Source organism: Coturnix japonica, chromosome 2 (genome assembly GCF_001577835.2).
Source record: "Coturnix japonica isolate 7356 chromosome 2, Coturnix japonica 2.1, whole genome shotgun sequence".
Taxonomy (NCBI): domain Eukaryota; kingdom Metazoa; phylum Chordata; class Aves; order Galliformes; family Phasianidae; genus Coturnix; species Coturnix japonica.
Genome location: NC_029517.1, coordinates 34,243,627 through 34,259,815, shown reverse-complemented (window position 1 = coordinate 34,259,815; position 16,189 = coordinate 34,243,627). Strand labels below are relative to the sequence as shown.

General features: G+C 39.4%; 1 protein-coding gene across 7 annotated transcripts in view; it reads left to right on the top strand.

The window, feature by feature from the left end:
• THRB (thyroid hormone receptor beta) overlaps nucleotides 1–16,189 on the top strand; it is a 160,803-nt gene that overhangs the window by 107,322 nt on the left and 37,292 nt on the right. For 5 of the 7 annotated variants that reach the window (XM_015853981.2, XM_015853980.2, XM_015853984.2 and 2 more), the window contains one exon: nucleotides 4,041–4,105. In XM_015853981.2, the coding sequence (XP_015709467.1) occupies nucleotides 4,099–4,105 (7 nt within the window). In that variant the 5' untranslated portion in view covers nucleotides 4,041–4,098. Of the gene's footprint in view, nucleotides 1–764; nucleotides 789–3,910; nucleotides 3,930–4,040; nucleotides 4,106–16,189 lie in introns of those variants that run through there. The other 2 variants (XM_032442349.1, XM_015853982.2) reach the window with 2 other exon arrangements.

The following is a 16,189-nucleotide window of genomic DNA, read 5'->3' as shown; positions in this document are numbered from 1 at the left end:
ACTGTGCCAAAGCCAGATGTGTTGGTGTAGCACTTTAAACAAAGGGCTGTCTTTTCCTACGGTAGTTTCGTAATTAGACTTTTTACACAAGTGGCAGCTTCCTCCATGCCAAATCCTGGTCCCGTGAGGGAAATGGCAGAGCTCCCAGCAGGGCTCAAATTCTTCTCTTTACTACAGAATTCATTGAGGAATTTTATATTTCTCCTTTTTTCTCTCTCTCTCTTTTTTAAATAGATTGGCGCAAAACTAATAATTTTGGGATTAGTAGCTAATTATTTACAAGAGGGCCAGAATGAAACACTGAATTGTTTACTTCAAGAGTGCTTATGTGTCAGTGAGTCACCAAACCACAATTAAATTCTGGGAACCGGTTTATTGTTGAGGTTCCTGGGGTCCCATGACATGGGATGGGGAAGAGGCTGATTATAACTGGAGGGCTGAGCTAAATTTGTATCCCCTTTTCTCTTTTGATTGACAGGCTGTAGGGGATTATGAAGTTCCACGAGGTGTCAGTAGCAAAGAAAACTCTTGTTTTATTGCCTCTGGTGGTGCTGTTTGTAGATGGCAAATACCAAGCAGAGTATTTGCTTTTCCCCTAAGAGCTGAAGGAGATGCTGTATTTCTGAGACGAGCTCTGGTGGAGTCTTGAGTAGTTTCTGTGGAAGAAAAGACAAGGAGATAAAAACACATTACAGCATGTACGCCGGAGGACATTGTAGCAGTTTCTGCTGTAAAACTTTCCATAGGCTGTACTTTGCACTTGCTTTGCAGACACAGAGAACGTGAAGGTTTGTGGGTTTTTTATTTGTTTGTTGTTGTTGCTTGGTTTGTTTTTGGCTTGTTTGGGCTTTTTTGGTTTGTTTTTATTGTTGTTGTTTTCTGAATCACGAAGCAATGTTAAGTCTTGGAGCAGCAATTCATTTCGCTTGAAGATTTACCAGATCTGCCCAATTAATGTAATGAGGCACGAAGCGATGGAAGAGATAGGGAAAACGTTACAGAGGAGATAAGAGAGATGTTAATTCAGAGGGCTGGATGGAAGGGGGGGGGGGGGGAGGGGAAGGGAATAATCACCATAATCACAATGATAATCAAGAAAAGCTGCCGAGGTTGAGCAGGACGGGGTTGGCGGACGCGGGTCGAGGTCTGAGCCCTCCGGCACCGAGGGGTCGCGGGCTGCTCCCGTGCGGCCGCCTGGGGGCACCACAGCACTGCGCCGCAAGGCCGGGCCGCTCCGGGGAGGCCGAGGGGGTGTGAGGAAGCCCCATGTCGGGCGGGACGAGGCTCTTCCCGGCACCCGGCCCGTGGAGGCTCCAGAACACGACCTTCCCCCGCGTCGAGGAGCGGGGAGGGAAAGTAGATGGTCGTTCCGCAGGGTGTGTGACGAGCGGCTGTAATGCCGCAGATGTCCGGGGCGCGGCGGAGCTGCCCGCAGGGTTTTCGGGCCGTGCAGTTGGGGCTGATGAGCTGAGGTGAAACCGGAGGGTTGCGTCCCAGATACATTAATTATGTGATACATGCGATCCCCGTCGTTCACCTGCTTTCTAATTCTGGTTTCGTAGCCTGTGCCGAAATAGAGCAGATGCACTCGATGTCCTTTCACAGCCAGCTGTTGGTGGAACACTATTTCAGGGACAAGGAAGGGAAATGCTCCTGATGTGAAGGGAGCTGAGAAGAAACATGGTGGCACTGATAAGAGAGAAATAAAGACCAAAGTGCAGACTGTTTAAGTATTGATCAGGACAAGCAAAGAAGGATTTTATTTCCCATATAAAATGTCACTTCTATGCCAACACGAAGTGATGCAACTCAGAGGGACCTAGATAGGCTCGAGAAGTGGGCCCAGAAGAACATGCTGAGATTCAGCAGATCCAAGTGCAAGGTCTCACAGCTGGGTTGCAGTGACTCCTCATTGTCAATGCAAGCTGAGGGATGAAAGGCTTGAGCACAGCCATGCTGAAAAGACTTTGATATACTGATGGCTGGCAAGCTGGACGTGAGCCACCAGTGCATCCTTGCAGCCCATGAAGCCGGCTGTATGCTGGGCTGTATCAAAGGAAGCATGATCAGCAGGTCGAGGGAAGTGATCCTGCCCTTCTGCTCTGCACTGGTGAGACCTCACCTGGAGCACTGTGTCTGGATGTGGAGCCCTTAGTACAGGAGAGATGTGGACCTGTTGGAGTGTGTCCAGAGGTGGACCACAGAAATGATACTCCCCTGCAAGGAGGAAAGGCTGAGGGAACTGGGGCTGTTAGGCCTGGAGAACAGAAGGCTCTGGGGAGACTGGAGAGCAACCTCTCCACATATAAAGGGAGGCTGTAAGAAAGAAGGGAACAGACTCTTTATCAGGGTCTGTTGTGGTAGGACAAAGGGAAATGGTTTCAAACTAGAATAGGAGAGATTCAGATTGGTCATAAGGAAGAAGTTTTTTACAATAAGGGTAGTGAAGCACTGGAACAGGTTGCCCAGAGGTGGTGGATGCCCTGTCCCTGGAGACATTCAAGGTCAGGAAGGACAGGGCTCTGAGCACACTGATCTTGCTGTTCATTGCAGCAAGATGACATTTAAAGGTCCTTTCCAATTCAAACAATTTTACCATTCTAAATATTAAAAACATTGCTTCCAGATAACAAATCCAGATCCTTACTGCTGCAGTTCTCTGAGGGCTGCTCCAAAAGTAATGTCATTTTGTTCCATTGGCCCATAAGGTCAGGGTCATGTGGTGGTATGGCAGTAGAGGTTGAATCCTCCCACCAGAATTCTGTTACAGGTTGTTGCTGTGTGGCAGATGGCAGCAGAGGGGCAGACTGACACAAAGGTGTCTGACTTGGGAGTGCAGTGAAGCAGAGGTGCGGAACTGAATTCTTCCATGTGAAAAAAGAAATGGTACTGATTGATACTCGTTGACACTTGCTGAGACCAAACAGTGGATGCAAACACAACGAGATGGTGGATAGTGCGTTTCAGTTGCGATACACAAGCCATGTGTAACGTGTCGTTCACACAGCTGACACACTATGAAATGAAGAACATCTCAATCAGCTCATCTGTGTGAGTTGGCTGATGGTGGTGACTGTGTTGAAAAACAGTTGTTTGTAGCTGAGAATTTGCTATATCAAATAGTGTTATTGTGCTCTTTGTTGTAGTTTCCATGGAAATAAATGGGAAGTGTTACTTTTGGATTGACCTACATAATACCCTAAGAGGGTTCTCAGAATGGCACCACTGCATTGAACAATGATGGTTTATGTATCAATAGGGAAAAGTATAGAATCATCATGGAATCACAAGGTTGGAAAGAACCTACAAGATCATCTAGTCCAACTGTCGTCCCATAACCATTATTCCTACTAAGGAGACATTTCTCATTTCTGGTCATGAGTAAATAAGACACCTCTGAGGACAATCTGGATTCGTACATTGTCACCAAAGAACAGCTATGAGGGCAGTGCTTATGCATATTGTTGGCATGTTTCATTCAGAAACACTGATTCTCTGCAGTGCTAACTTGTTTAAACATCATTTGAAAATTCCTGTTAGAACATCAGGAGTACACACATAAGCTACCATTCTACCTAATGAGTAAAATGACTGATGTGTATCTCAAGACTTTGTAAAAGTTACAGGGTTTCTGTGTTTCAGATGACTTGAGGAAGAATCAGTGTAACTGTCGGCAGAGAATTTGTAATTCCTTTGAATGCTACGTTGTTACTAAACATGAAAATAATCCACATGTATCATCAGGAACGCAATATTTTTTCTTACGGTTTCTGAAGTTACATATTAATCCTGAATAACTCCTACAAAAAGTCAGGGGAAAGTGATCCACAAAGGAGCAGAAGCATTTTTTTCTGCTACTGTCAGCATTCTGACCTTGCTTCTGAAGCGAAGTTGCCCACAGCTCCTCCAGTCTGCTGGGCTCTGGCACGGTATTCAAGATCCAAAATATTCCATTCTGTTTAAATACTGACTGTGTTCTGCTGGTTTGTGTTTATGGATGTATTACATGTGGGATTTTTTTTTTTCTTTTTTCTTATCAGGTGGCAGTGGTGACAGAAGAAGAACAAGAATGATTACATATCTGTAACTCTCAGCAGTATGTCAGGTAACCGTAATCCATAAGAGCATATATACAGTATTTCCCTCTTTGCTGGAGTTGTTATTATTCAATATTTACTACAAAATTGTGCTTCACGAGTTATGAATGCATTGCTGGGAATGCTGAGAATTTAAGGTTTATCCTCTGTTCACAGCATAGAGTTCTAGGACACGCAGTAATCATCCCCAACATCTTTTCCTCAAGACTCTTATCCTCCTCTGTTTTCCTTCATCCACCAAGTTTTGTTTTGTTGTAAACAAACACCGGAACTTCAACTCTCCTGCTGAAACTGCTAGTACAGTGGCCATGTCTGCTGAGTATATTGGCTTAAGTTATTTTGTAACAGGAATGTATCTTCTGACGTTTGAAGTGAGAAGATCCAATTGGTTTTACGCAGATTGCCAAGTACTCTTTAGGTAATGATTGACCAAGGGTGCAGGTGGGCAAAAGATCCAAATTGAAATAACCATTAACCATTTTAAGTCCTCTTCACCTTCTTGGCCCTGTCAGTTGTGAAGCATTTGAAGGCTATACATGACTCATGTTTAAAATAAATGATGTATTCTAATCCAGGAATGGTGTGTCTGCAAAGATGTCGTTATTACATGGAGGTCATACAGAGGAGTTAAAACTTCCAGGCTGTTTTATTATTTGCGTAAGAAAAGAAAATGTTCTGCTGATACTGTTTGTCAATGACATTCATCTCTTGAAATATGCATAACTGGGAACTCTAAAGCCTCTCTGTAAAATGTACTGTGTGATACATAGAGAAACTCATCACAAACAAGGCCAAATTCCTATTCAAGGAATAGCTTATTTTTACTGGCTGAGCAGATGGAATAATCTCTCCATTCCTCTCCTTTTGTACTGACCAGAAAATGGTAACAGCTTTTATTCAGCAACTGAGTTGGTCTTTTGAGTTTTGGGTCATAGATATGAGAAGCAGAGTAAAATTTATGGTGAAAACAAAATATTATTTAAATGGATGTTTTTGTAGTAAAATGAATAATTTGAAAACATGCAGAGATGATATTTGACTTCTGGTTTTATGGAGTCTTTGCTGATGTTTCAACCAGAATTTAGGCATGGATGAATATAAGTTGGAAGCAGATGGAGCTGAGGCTTTTGGTGGAGTAGTTACCTGAGCTGTGATAGGTGTGCCAAGCTCTGGGTAATATCACACTGTGTGTGGGTTGGAGGGAATTGGTATCCTTGCTGTCAGAGCAATTTCATTTAACAAATACCTATTTCAGGAACAATGTGAAGCATTGACATGTAACTCAGTCTCATCAATTCTGTCACGTACTCTCTTCTGTCCCCTGTTATGGTTTTTTGACCTTTTACTACAGGTCTTAATTTTGCTGTGCCTTTAAAGGGAGTGATTAGCACCTAATGCTTTGTGTTGGCAATGGAAAAGCAGTGTACCTTCTTTATCTTCTCCTTAGTGGTTTGGGGTGTGTCTTCCTTTGGGGTGGGGCTTTGCAACACATTCCTGCTGGCAGACCAGGTTCGTCCGCTGGACTTCGCCATTGCAGGGCAGGTCTGTTAAGCTCATGGAAGAAACTCAGAGAGTAATGGAAGGGCCTGCATTTCATTAGAAGGAAGTGAGTAGCACCAATATGCGTAAAGAAAATAATCATGGTTTGGAAAAAAATAAAGATTAATTGTAGAAGATGGCAATTGGTACAGCTGTAGATGTCCGGCACTTTTCATTATGAGCAGTTTATATTTCCTGTTTCTCATTATACGAATGAAATTTCCTACATGAGAATGAATGTGAAAAGAAACATAGTTGAAATTTTTAAAAAAAGCTTTCAAACTATAAAATCTGCATAAATACCACCCTCCAAAGCCAGTCCTTCTCTAATGGATGGAAAAGAAAGCTTAGATTTTGTTACTGCAATATGAGAGAAAAATCACATCCGAAACAAAACCAGTTGCATAAAATAATGGGCTGTATTATTCAGATTTTTGACAGATGATTGCTCTGCCCATGTCATATTTCTTATTGCAGTAAGAATTTTTCTCTTGTAGGCACTGCCCCAAAGCCTCCAGTTTCTTGTGCAATCTGCTGAACTTCTTAGGGCAGAAGATTGTGTAATTTGGCCCTTGCTAATAAAGCTGAGCTTTGCTCCTTTTCGCAGTTGCCACAGGAAAAATATTCTGCATATTTTGACTTTAAAAGTATTTATTGGTCTGATTGTTTTCTGGCACACGTCTGTATTTGTATGTGCAGAGGGCTTTAAGTAAGGAGACAGTTAGGTTTCCAAAATTGTTTTGGGAATTTAAGTTGCAGATAACGTAGAAGGATTTCAGAAGAAAGAAGCTGTTGCTTAACAGTGAATTAAAAAAAAAAAAAAAAAAAAAAAAAAAAAAAAGTGGAAAAAATGTACCAGATGCTTTTTTTTCATGCAAAAATAAACTAAAAAATAAATACTCAGTTAACGAAGTCTGAACTACATTTGCTTTTTCTCAGAATGCAATCAAATTAGAGTTCGCACAAACGCAGATGGAGTTAATGAGCACTTAATGTTGTGTACTTGATGACATCAGAAGTGACAAGTGAAAAGCAGGACCGGAGGGCTTTGTAAACACTGTGCTTCTCAGTGCACTTCTGCAGCTATGCCAGCTCTGAGGGCCAGAAGTTGCCCAAGCAGTTTTATGTGTACGTGACTGCGATGATGGCCAAACACTGAGATAAAAGGATTATTCTGAGGAGGGGGAAGAGCCGGACATAACGTACATCTTGCAGTTGAGTACTAAATCAGAGACATTCTGTTCTCATAAACTGAAGCTTGGTAATCCCTAAAATAAGCTGTTTTCTGACAAGTGGTCACATACATAAATGTAACAAAGCAAATTCTGTGATTATAGTTTGCCTATTTTGAAACAGTTTCTTTTTTTAATATTAATAGTCTGTTCTGATGAATGCTGCAGCAAATGTGATGCTTTTGAAGACCAGCAGTAATGTGTTTTGAGAATTAAAAGACTTAAGTGTGTTGGGTTTTTTTAATGGAAGTAACTGTGAAATGCCTGTGTGGTGGTAGCACTCCCAGAATTCATCAGCAGCTTTACAGATGACATGAGCAATTACTGTTCATGGAGTAATACCTGGGGGAAGAAAAAAGCCATAAGTATTTAAATACCAGTCTTAATTCAGAGAGAACTACTGTTCTTTCTTCCATTCGTTTGCACAATGGAATAGGACATTTTTGAATCTGGAAAATAGTATTTTTGCTTTGGTATTATACAGTAGTTTCAAATAAATCTACAGTACGGTTCATAACAAAGTTCCTGCTATCCAAACACTCCAGTGAAGCTTCTGCCTGTAGTGTTATTATTTACTCACAGTCTCTGAAGGCAGCTTTGTTTCATCTCTCCCAAGATTCAAGGTGAGCCCTAAGACAGAACTGCCTCTTACTGGAGTGAGAACTGAAGAAGGAATTCAAGAACAGGGTCTAAAAATCAAAGAGCAGTATTTGTAGAATTCTGTAAATCTTTTTCCCTTTCATTGTAGATGAAAATTATAATGAGCAGAGTAGTGGTTTTCATGAAGTCTGCAGTACTTATTTCAGTAGCTTCACCAAGGCCAGAATTTTCCTCTGATTTTGCTCGGAGTGTGATTTGTGTTCTTTAATAGACCCAAACACTGTGCTTCTACTCTCAAATATTCACAGCGTTCTGTTTGGTAATGGCTGTAAAGTTAGATCAAGATAGGAGTTATAATAAAATTAAGTGCTTACATTAGGGAATATAATTTAAATGTCAAAAATTAATGTTTTCAATAAGCAGAATGTAATATGCAACGTTTCTTCTAACAGGTTGCTCATTTAAAGAAGAAAATTAGCCAGCCCTTATGCAGACAAATCTATTTGAAGAGCAGTACCTATGAAGGTGCTGTATGTAGTTTCCAAGAACTGGGAAAAATAATAGAGTAGGAAATGTATCATGTTTTCCTCATGAATCTTTTCACAGCAATGCTAATTACCCTGTAAACTCGCTGTTAATTTGGAAGGACAGCAGTTTATTGAGTAACCTCAGCTGTGAAATTATTTCTTCTGAACTTCCATAATGATTTTCCTAGGATAATATAATTTAAGATATGTCTGACACTTCCACTGGACCGCGATAAAATCCAACTAACTCAACTGTACTATTTCTTTTAAGTAATGGACTTTCTAGAAGGACAGCAAATACTTTAATATAAGGTTTTGTTAAACTGGGATTCAGCAGCTTTGTAATGAGCATTTGGGGATTTGCAAAAGGTTAACAAGATTTATATTGTGGGATGTTTTTGCATGAAGCTATGAATCATTCCATGATGGCTCTTATTACTTAGAAACGTATTTTTGAATATGCAGTTAAATATATCACACTTAGAAAGTTCTGGGTTACAGACATTCTGGCTTAATTTTAACTTCTACATTTTCAACTTTAATATTTTACATGCTTTAAAAAGTTTTGAAAGCAAGTCGTCTGCCTGTGTGACATTTTGTAGTGTTTTGATGTTCATTCAATTCCCTAATAATGTGTAATAATGTGTTAGGGTTTTCATTCTCATCACGAGGGCATAAAGATGGCTCCCTTAAGGAGTGTTTTTTCTTCATGTAAATGTGTAGATCTTACCTCTGCGTGTTTCTAAAGATATTTAAGTTTGGTACTTACAACTCATGGATACCTGCTGTATTTTCTGGAAAAGCTGCATGCATTTTTTAAAGCATTCAGGTCTGGTTAAATTTCACAATGAACAGAGAAAGCAAACATGCATTTATTTTAGCTTTGCAACATCTGCTAGCCATTTTCTTAAGTATGCTTCATTGTGTTAGCCCTGATACTTTTCCCTTTTCTATTTTTTACATAATCCACAAGTATACTTAGCCCATTTCTATAGTAATTGTATTTTAACCAGAGAAGGTTCTTTTTGTTAACACATCTCTCCGAATGTATTTCTGATGGCAGCAGACTGAAATTTTGATTATCATTCCTAGACTGTGTAACGCTGTATGTTATATTGCTGCCATCAGTTAAAGGGGGTGAACGGTGTTGTCAATATATAACATACGTGTTGATTTTGCGGGAAGCAGCCTACTAAAGTAGTTATTAAAAATAATAATAATAATAATAATAATAATAATAATAATAATTTTCTTTTTTCTAACCCTTCTCCACTAACCTATAAAATAAAATACTTGTTTGCTGTGCTTGCTACTGGAGCAGCAGCCTGCCACTTTTTGTTCTTCATTAGGCTGACCACAGGCTGCTCTTCATTTCTTCTGTCTGAGCCAGAAGAGTGAGCTCACGCTCTGTGCCCTATGTAGTCTGATATGTAGAGAGGAGCATATTTGTTTTTATGCCAAGTGTAAAGCTGCTTGTGAGCTATGGGGAGCTACTATCCAATTAGGTATTTACCAGTTATTTCCACTTTAAATAACAACAACAAAAGAACAAAAACAAACAAACAAAACCCAGAAAACACCAACAGCCTTTTACATTCCCTAAATGCGTTTCTGATGTTCTTTAAAACAGATTTGCTACAGCATTTTACATAATCTAAGATGAATGTTTAAAGTCAGATTTCTGCTTTATTGTGTATGTAATCACTTGTCTGAAAATCATTTCTTTTAGGCTTTTACCAAACTTGAGTTTGTTTCAGGTTTTAAAGAACTCCCATCCCACTTTGTCTTTCTTTCTGAGGATGTCTTTCTTTGCATTATTTGGGTAAACTTATATTAGTTTGTGTTGGTTTGTTTGTTTTGTCTTTCTAAAACATGTGCTTGTCAAGACTGCTGGTTTTAGTACCCTTCTTTTTAACTGAATATTGCCCATATGATTGTCCTTAAACAGGAGGTCCTATTTCAAGATACTAAGTTTCCTTAAGTATTCCAGAAGTAAAATAACTTCAACTATTTCCTCACAGTGGGAAAAAAAGAGCTTCAATCAGGCACATGTTTCCCCAGTATTTGCTGTTATTGAACAGTGCTCATTCATCAGTGGACAGGGATTGAAGATCCAGGGTGGGACAGAGGAGATATCATGTGAATGGATTTGAGGGTTTGTGGCCAAAGCAGCTCTGAGTATATCAGGATTTTCCAACAGTGTGGGGGGTGAGTTGAAGGGCAATTTGGTTTCCCAAATGGTTCCATTGCAATTATACATTTAAAAAGGAATATTTTATGCTATTTTATCCTTAATCTGTAAATGGTATTTTCCTTTCTCAGGCAATAAATAATTAGTAGATTTCCAGGCAATTGCGAGAATTACTGAAAACAATTACGCAGTGTAATATGAAGAAGGTAATAATCAACAACATGCCCATATTCACACAATCAGTGGTCTTCAAAATGAGTCCTGGAGAGACAGATCACTGTTTCGACAACAAATTGATCCTGGTTCAAAACAGAGGGGTGGTTCTGTATGTAAGAGACGGACACTGGAACACCTCCTTGGCAGAGATGTGAGTGGATGAAATATAAACAGGGGGAGACTGGGCTAGAATTCAGAGAGAGATCCCTTGGGTGCTACTGTGTGTAGATAGGCTGCAGGATCTTAGGCACTCCCTTGGGCCAGCAGTGACTGGACATCTGGCAGTGGGAGCTCCCATTCAGTTCATTTGTCCTTACTATGCCCCCAGGTACCCATCCAGCAGTGGCTGCTGTTGGAGAACAGTAGTACCACAAGCCCTGTGGTTCAAGCACTGGCTGGCATGTTCTGATATGCCTCATTCCCAGAAAGACTATGTTCCCTGTGATGTACAGAACTAAGAAAGGGCCACATGCATGAAACATCTACATGACTGCATTGCTTAATGCCAGTTTCCCAGTTCCATCATGTGTCCAAGTGTAACTTGAATCCCAGGTTCTTGATGAGACAAGAGTATGCCTGGTTTTACTTTGCTAGTTAATAGAAATCCAGTGCGTATTTAAAACATGGTTAACAATGGTTCACACTGCAGAGCTCATTGTGATTGCTGTCAGCAAGAACCAGGATAAAGCTATTACATTTCACAGTGCATGTTCCTCAATGTTCTCTGTTCTTACACACTAAGAACATGTTGCAACAGTTATGTATCCTTACTCTTTCACAGTGATTTAATATTTGTCCAAAAACTTGTTGGAAAATCTTTGAAATACACTATATTCAAAAGTTGTTTAGTATGTACCAGTATTTCATATTACTATGTAACATTTTTGCATGTTATAATATTGTCACTGCTGAAGGGAGTGACAGTGTAACAGTCTGGGATTAAGTTATCCTTGCACTGTTTTCTTGGTCAAGTAGACATACAAACATATCTGAGATGCTGAAAATACCTGCTGGTTTCAGTAGACGTCACTAATTCCACCTTCTGCTTAGAGCCCTTTGTCACTCAAGGTATGTTTTTCTCTTACCGTTTTATTCTTACATATTAAAATTAATACAAAATCACTTGTTCTCAGTTCTTTAGCATATTATATGGTAGCATGGGTTGCGATTTATGAATAAGAATCTGGCCCCATCCTTCCTCTTACTCAGGAGTCTCGTGGACCCGGTTTAAAAATTGGGAAACTCCACTGTGAGTAGCTCAGGTCAAATACCTGGGTGAATAGGGTGTTATGGTGTTATTTAGGAGAAAAGAGAAGGAAAGGGAATGAATGGGAACAAAGGAAAGAAAATGCTGTGAACTGATGCAACAGCAACATGAGGAAATGAAACCTTTGCCCTGTCTGGCACAGACAGTTTTATCATTCCCAGTACAAGCATATGTCAACTTTGTATGCTCTTAGGTTTTGTTACTCTGTGCTTTAAAATGCTTGTACAAAGTAAGAATCTCATTTTAATTTTGCCTGAAGGGGGTGATGTCCTTTAATTGTAGCTTTTGTTTGTTTATTTTTGTATTAAGTCATTAGTTAAAAATATCATTTAGTGCTATTGGACTGGGTCCACACAAATCTAGGCTGCTTGATCAACCTATTGTGCACCCCCTAGTCCTAATCCTGATTACATTTGCCTTAGTTGATCTCCCTGAAACCAGCCCACTTCCATGTCCTTAGATGCTTGTATAGTTCTACATTTAAAAAAAAACAGCAAGCACGCTGTTGCACTTGCTGCTCAGTTTTCATTAGATTTCAGATGTGAGAATAGGTAAACCTTTGTTAATCTTTTGTTTTCCAGTCAGGTAAGGTAGTGACAATTCAGAGACTACTTGTATGTTCACCTATCTCTGTAATTCTGATGAACTACAACTTGAAATGCTTACAAGCTGAGGCAGTATTTGAATATAAAGTAACTCTGGGCAGATAATAGGTGAGAAATAGATGGAAAGAAAGGAGTTATTTCACTGTTTTCATAGTGTGTTATGTACTACCATTCAGACAGCATTGCCTAGCTGTGAACTGGCCAACCTTCGGATTCATCCATTAGGTGTCTTTATCTTGGCCTGTAGTAAATAATTTCTGAGGAATTCTTCTAGCCTGTACTTGTTCAGCTCAGAAGGCCCTTCATCTGTTAAAATTCTGTCTCTTCTGTAAAACAGACTTATCTTTAAGAACACTGATGGGATCTTGACAATTTGTTTTTTCACTATTGACTGTTTGTTTGCCAATTATCACTACAGTGTGCTGCTTTTCAACCTCCGAAATTACTTGATAATTCCTTTACTATCATAGACAAGAAAAGCTCTAGGCCCTTCTTATTAGTCTCTCTTCATTCTGAAATAGGGCCTCTGGTTTTAGTCATGATTCATCCCAGTAGGCTGTGCTGCTTTCTACTTTGATTAGGGCCATTTTAACAGTGGCTAGGGGTCGGGAGAGAGATAATTCTCATGCAGTTAGGGAGCTTTTACAAATTACATGATCATCATTTATAAAGATTTTTGGTTTGACAAAATCAAGATCAGATGTAGAAGATTTAAACTGCCCTCTGTTGCAAAACAACAAACAAGCGAACAAAAGAAAAACAACAAAACACAGCTTTAGGAAAAATCAAGCAAGATGTGTGGAAGGAAAAGTAGAATAAATAATATAGTCCTGTAGTGAAATTGTAATTTAACAATTTAATAAGCTAAATGGTAAACTAGGACATGCATATCTTCTGCACCACAGAAGTATAGGAAAAAGAGATACAATGTGAGATCCCTCAGTTCCTTACTGCTTAGTTGTCTTCTAGATAAATGTGAATGTGGAATGTCCCTGATGACTGGGGCGAATTTGACAAATACAATGGAGACTTGTAAAATTAAATAAACTGTAGCTAACATAGGAGTCAAAATAGTGAGACAAATTTCAGAGGGAGCTAAAAGGAAAAGAATAGACAAAGCAGCTTGAAAGGGGTTAGCCTTTGAGAAACTGCCTGGGCAAATTCTGAATGATGGGAGCTGTAACATAATCTGTTTATTCTCATAGTTGAAATGTGTCAATTTGAAAAATCCCAGAGATATTTGCAAATGCAGTAATTAGCAAACTTGTTTTAATGCTCTTTTTTAAGCTAAGGAGGGCCTTCAACTTTCTTGCTGTATTTAAAAACCTGTAAATCTCATTTGACATCCTCTTAGAATCCTTAGGAAAGATGTACCATTGTGATGAGTGTGTGTCTTTAATTAAAATCAAAGGTAAGGCAAAGACTAATAACACAGGCTAAAAAACAGCAAAGATGGCCTTTAATAATAAAGCAGAGAAGAAGATGTAGGAAGTTTTGCCTAACAAAACAAGATTGAACAGCCTGGGTTATGAATCATTGATCTCATTTCCAGTAATAATAGCAACAACTGAGTAACAGAGGATATAGCTAATCACTTTTTTAAATAAGGTGTAGGGTTATGTGGGGTCAGTGGTCTTAAGAATCTCACAGAACACAGAAATATCTAGTTAGTTATGAGTGAACTATAGAACTTACTTTATCTGTTACATGCATATTGCACTTGTCTCCCAGATTTATATAAAGAGACAGCACTAGTTCTGCAGGGAGATAATTAGAACATGATGGAAAATGAGGAGAACAGAGTTGTGTTGAAGGATCCCTTATCTGCTGTTGCCATTGGCTGTGGAAAGGTGGGTTACAGTGCATGGTTCTTCTCCATGCCAAGAAGAATGAATGGCCAAGTTAGATTCAGATCTTACAGGGAAATTCCGTGCAGCTCCTGGAGGGTTTTACCAGAATAATCCAATCTCTCTGTCTGAGTCTGAGCTTATTATGGAGTCTAGAAGACAGAAAAGTGTTAAAACTGGGAAAAAAAAGAATAAAGAAAAAAAAGTATGTCAATTTGTTTTCAATTGCCTATTATTTTCTGGGTTGTATTCACTATTCTATTTTAAATTTAGTTGTCCACCTACGAGTGATATACTCTTACCATATTGCCTGCAGTTAAAGTCAGTCTTTAATTTTACTAAGAAAAACAAGTCTGAAGAAAGTGGGTATGATCAAATTCAGTCGTTGTCTGGACATGTCTGATACGCTGAGTGCTGTGATGCCAGACAGTGTCTCAGACAAATCTGTGCTATTAAAGTCCAACTGAGATAAAGTGGGTAGAGGGAGCACACCTTAAACTTAAAATATCAGGTGAGTTTACGCTCCCAGAAGGGAAAAAAAAAAACCCAAAAAAAACCCTATAAATGTGAGCAGGAATTAATATAGAATACCAGAAATTAATATTAACTATAACTAAATATGCCCTATGTTAGTAATGTTTGACTTAACTCTTAGGGCAAATCTTTCAAAAATAGTAATGGTATGATAGATCTAGTAACTGAAATCTAGTTATTTCTGTAGATTATTATCAGGAAATAACTAATCTGGCATGCATGTGTTTTTAATATGTAAATGAATGACTTTGTGAAGTGAAACGTACGTGAAATTTACTCAGGTTCAATAAAATAACAGAATCTTATTGTGATTAAAACCACAGTGCATATTAGTTGTTAAATAACTGGAATTTACTATTTACTAAATGCCATTTGGAAAACTGTCTTGAATTTGAGTTTTGATGCACGTGGTATAAATTTCTTTAAATGTGTAATTCTTATAGCATATAATTTTGCTTCCCAAAAATAGAAGATGAGGTTATATTTATCTTCACAGATTTATCAATTAGTGGTATCTCAGTCCCTTCTATATGAAGGGATAAATAAATTCACCTAAGTATTTTGACCAACTAGGTCAAGTCATGCTGCCTTAGTCCCTTTTCTGACTGACACTGGACCCACTCGTCTGAACTCCTGTGATAAAATTAGTGTCTGGTACTCCAGTGTGGCCACAACTAGAGAAAGGCAGTAGGTAGCAAAAGCGGAACTGCTAAGCATGCCCACATAAGAATGTCACACTTAGGTAACAGAGTGTCCCTCAGGTCAGCCTACGATAAGAGCAAAGTCAAACAAGGCTGAATCCGTGATGTTTTGTGTTTTAAGTATCTGAAAATTGTTCACGACCAGCCTCGACCTACAAGACCTCAAATGATCATATGAGCAGGGCAATAAATTGGTGGTAACTTGCCCAGGGCCCCGTGTCATGGTTGTGGAGTTGTGAAAGTAACATCTAGTGTTAGTCCACATAGATCTGTCTGCTTCTTTAGGCTTCACAGATGGGAATGTTTTATATTTAATTGTACCGGAGGGGAACTATGGTGGCTGAATGGGCATGGCTGAGAGGCTCTGCATTGTACCGGTGCAGCCAAGTGGATGAGAGTACCGCGCCAGCAGGAGAGCTGGGGAAGAACTTGCTTTCCAAAACTCCACACCTGAGCAAGATTCTGGCAATGCCAACAGTTTGTAGCCCAACTGTATTTGCCAGCCATCCAGAAAGTGGCCTCTTGTCATGGCACAGGCTGATTGACCCTCCTGAAAAAAATCCGAAGTGGAATGTAGTGGGCATAGCAGAAAGCGATTTGTTTAGGAAAAGGTTCTCCAAAAGTGATGGTATCCAGAGGAATGGACAGCAACTCTCACAGTGTCGGCGTGCTTCAACTTGGACTAGCACAATTTTCCAGCCAGGCCATGCAAAAGCAAACTTTCAAGTCCTATCAAGTTCCCAGGAATATCAAAAAGAAGAAAAAAAATATAAAGGTAACTGGCTTTACTATGCAAAGCACAGCAAACAGTGTATTAAAAGGAAAAAGGCTGT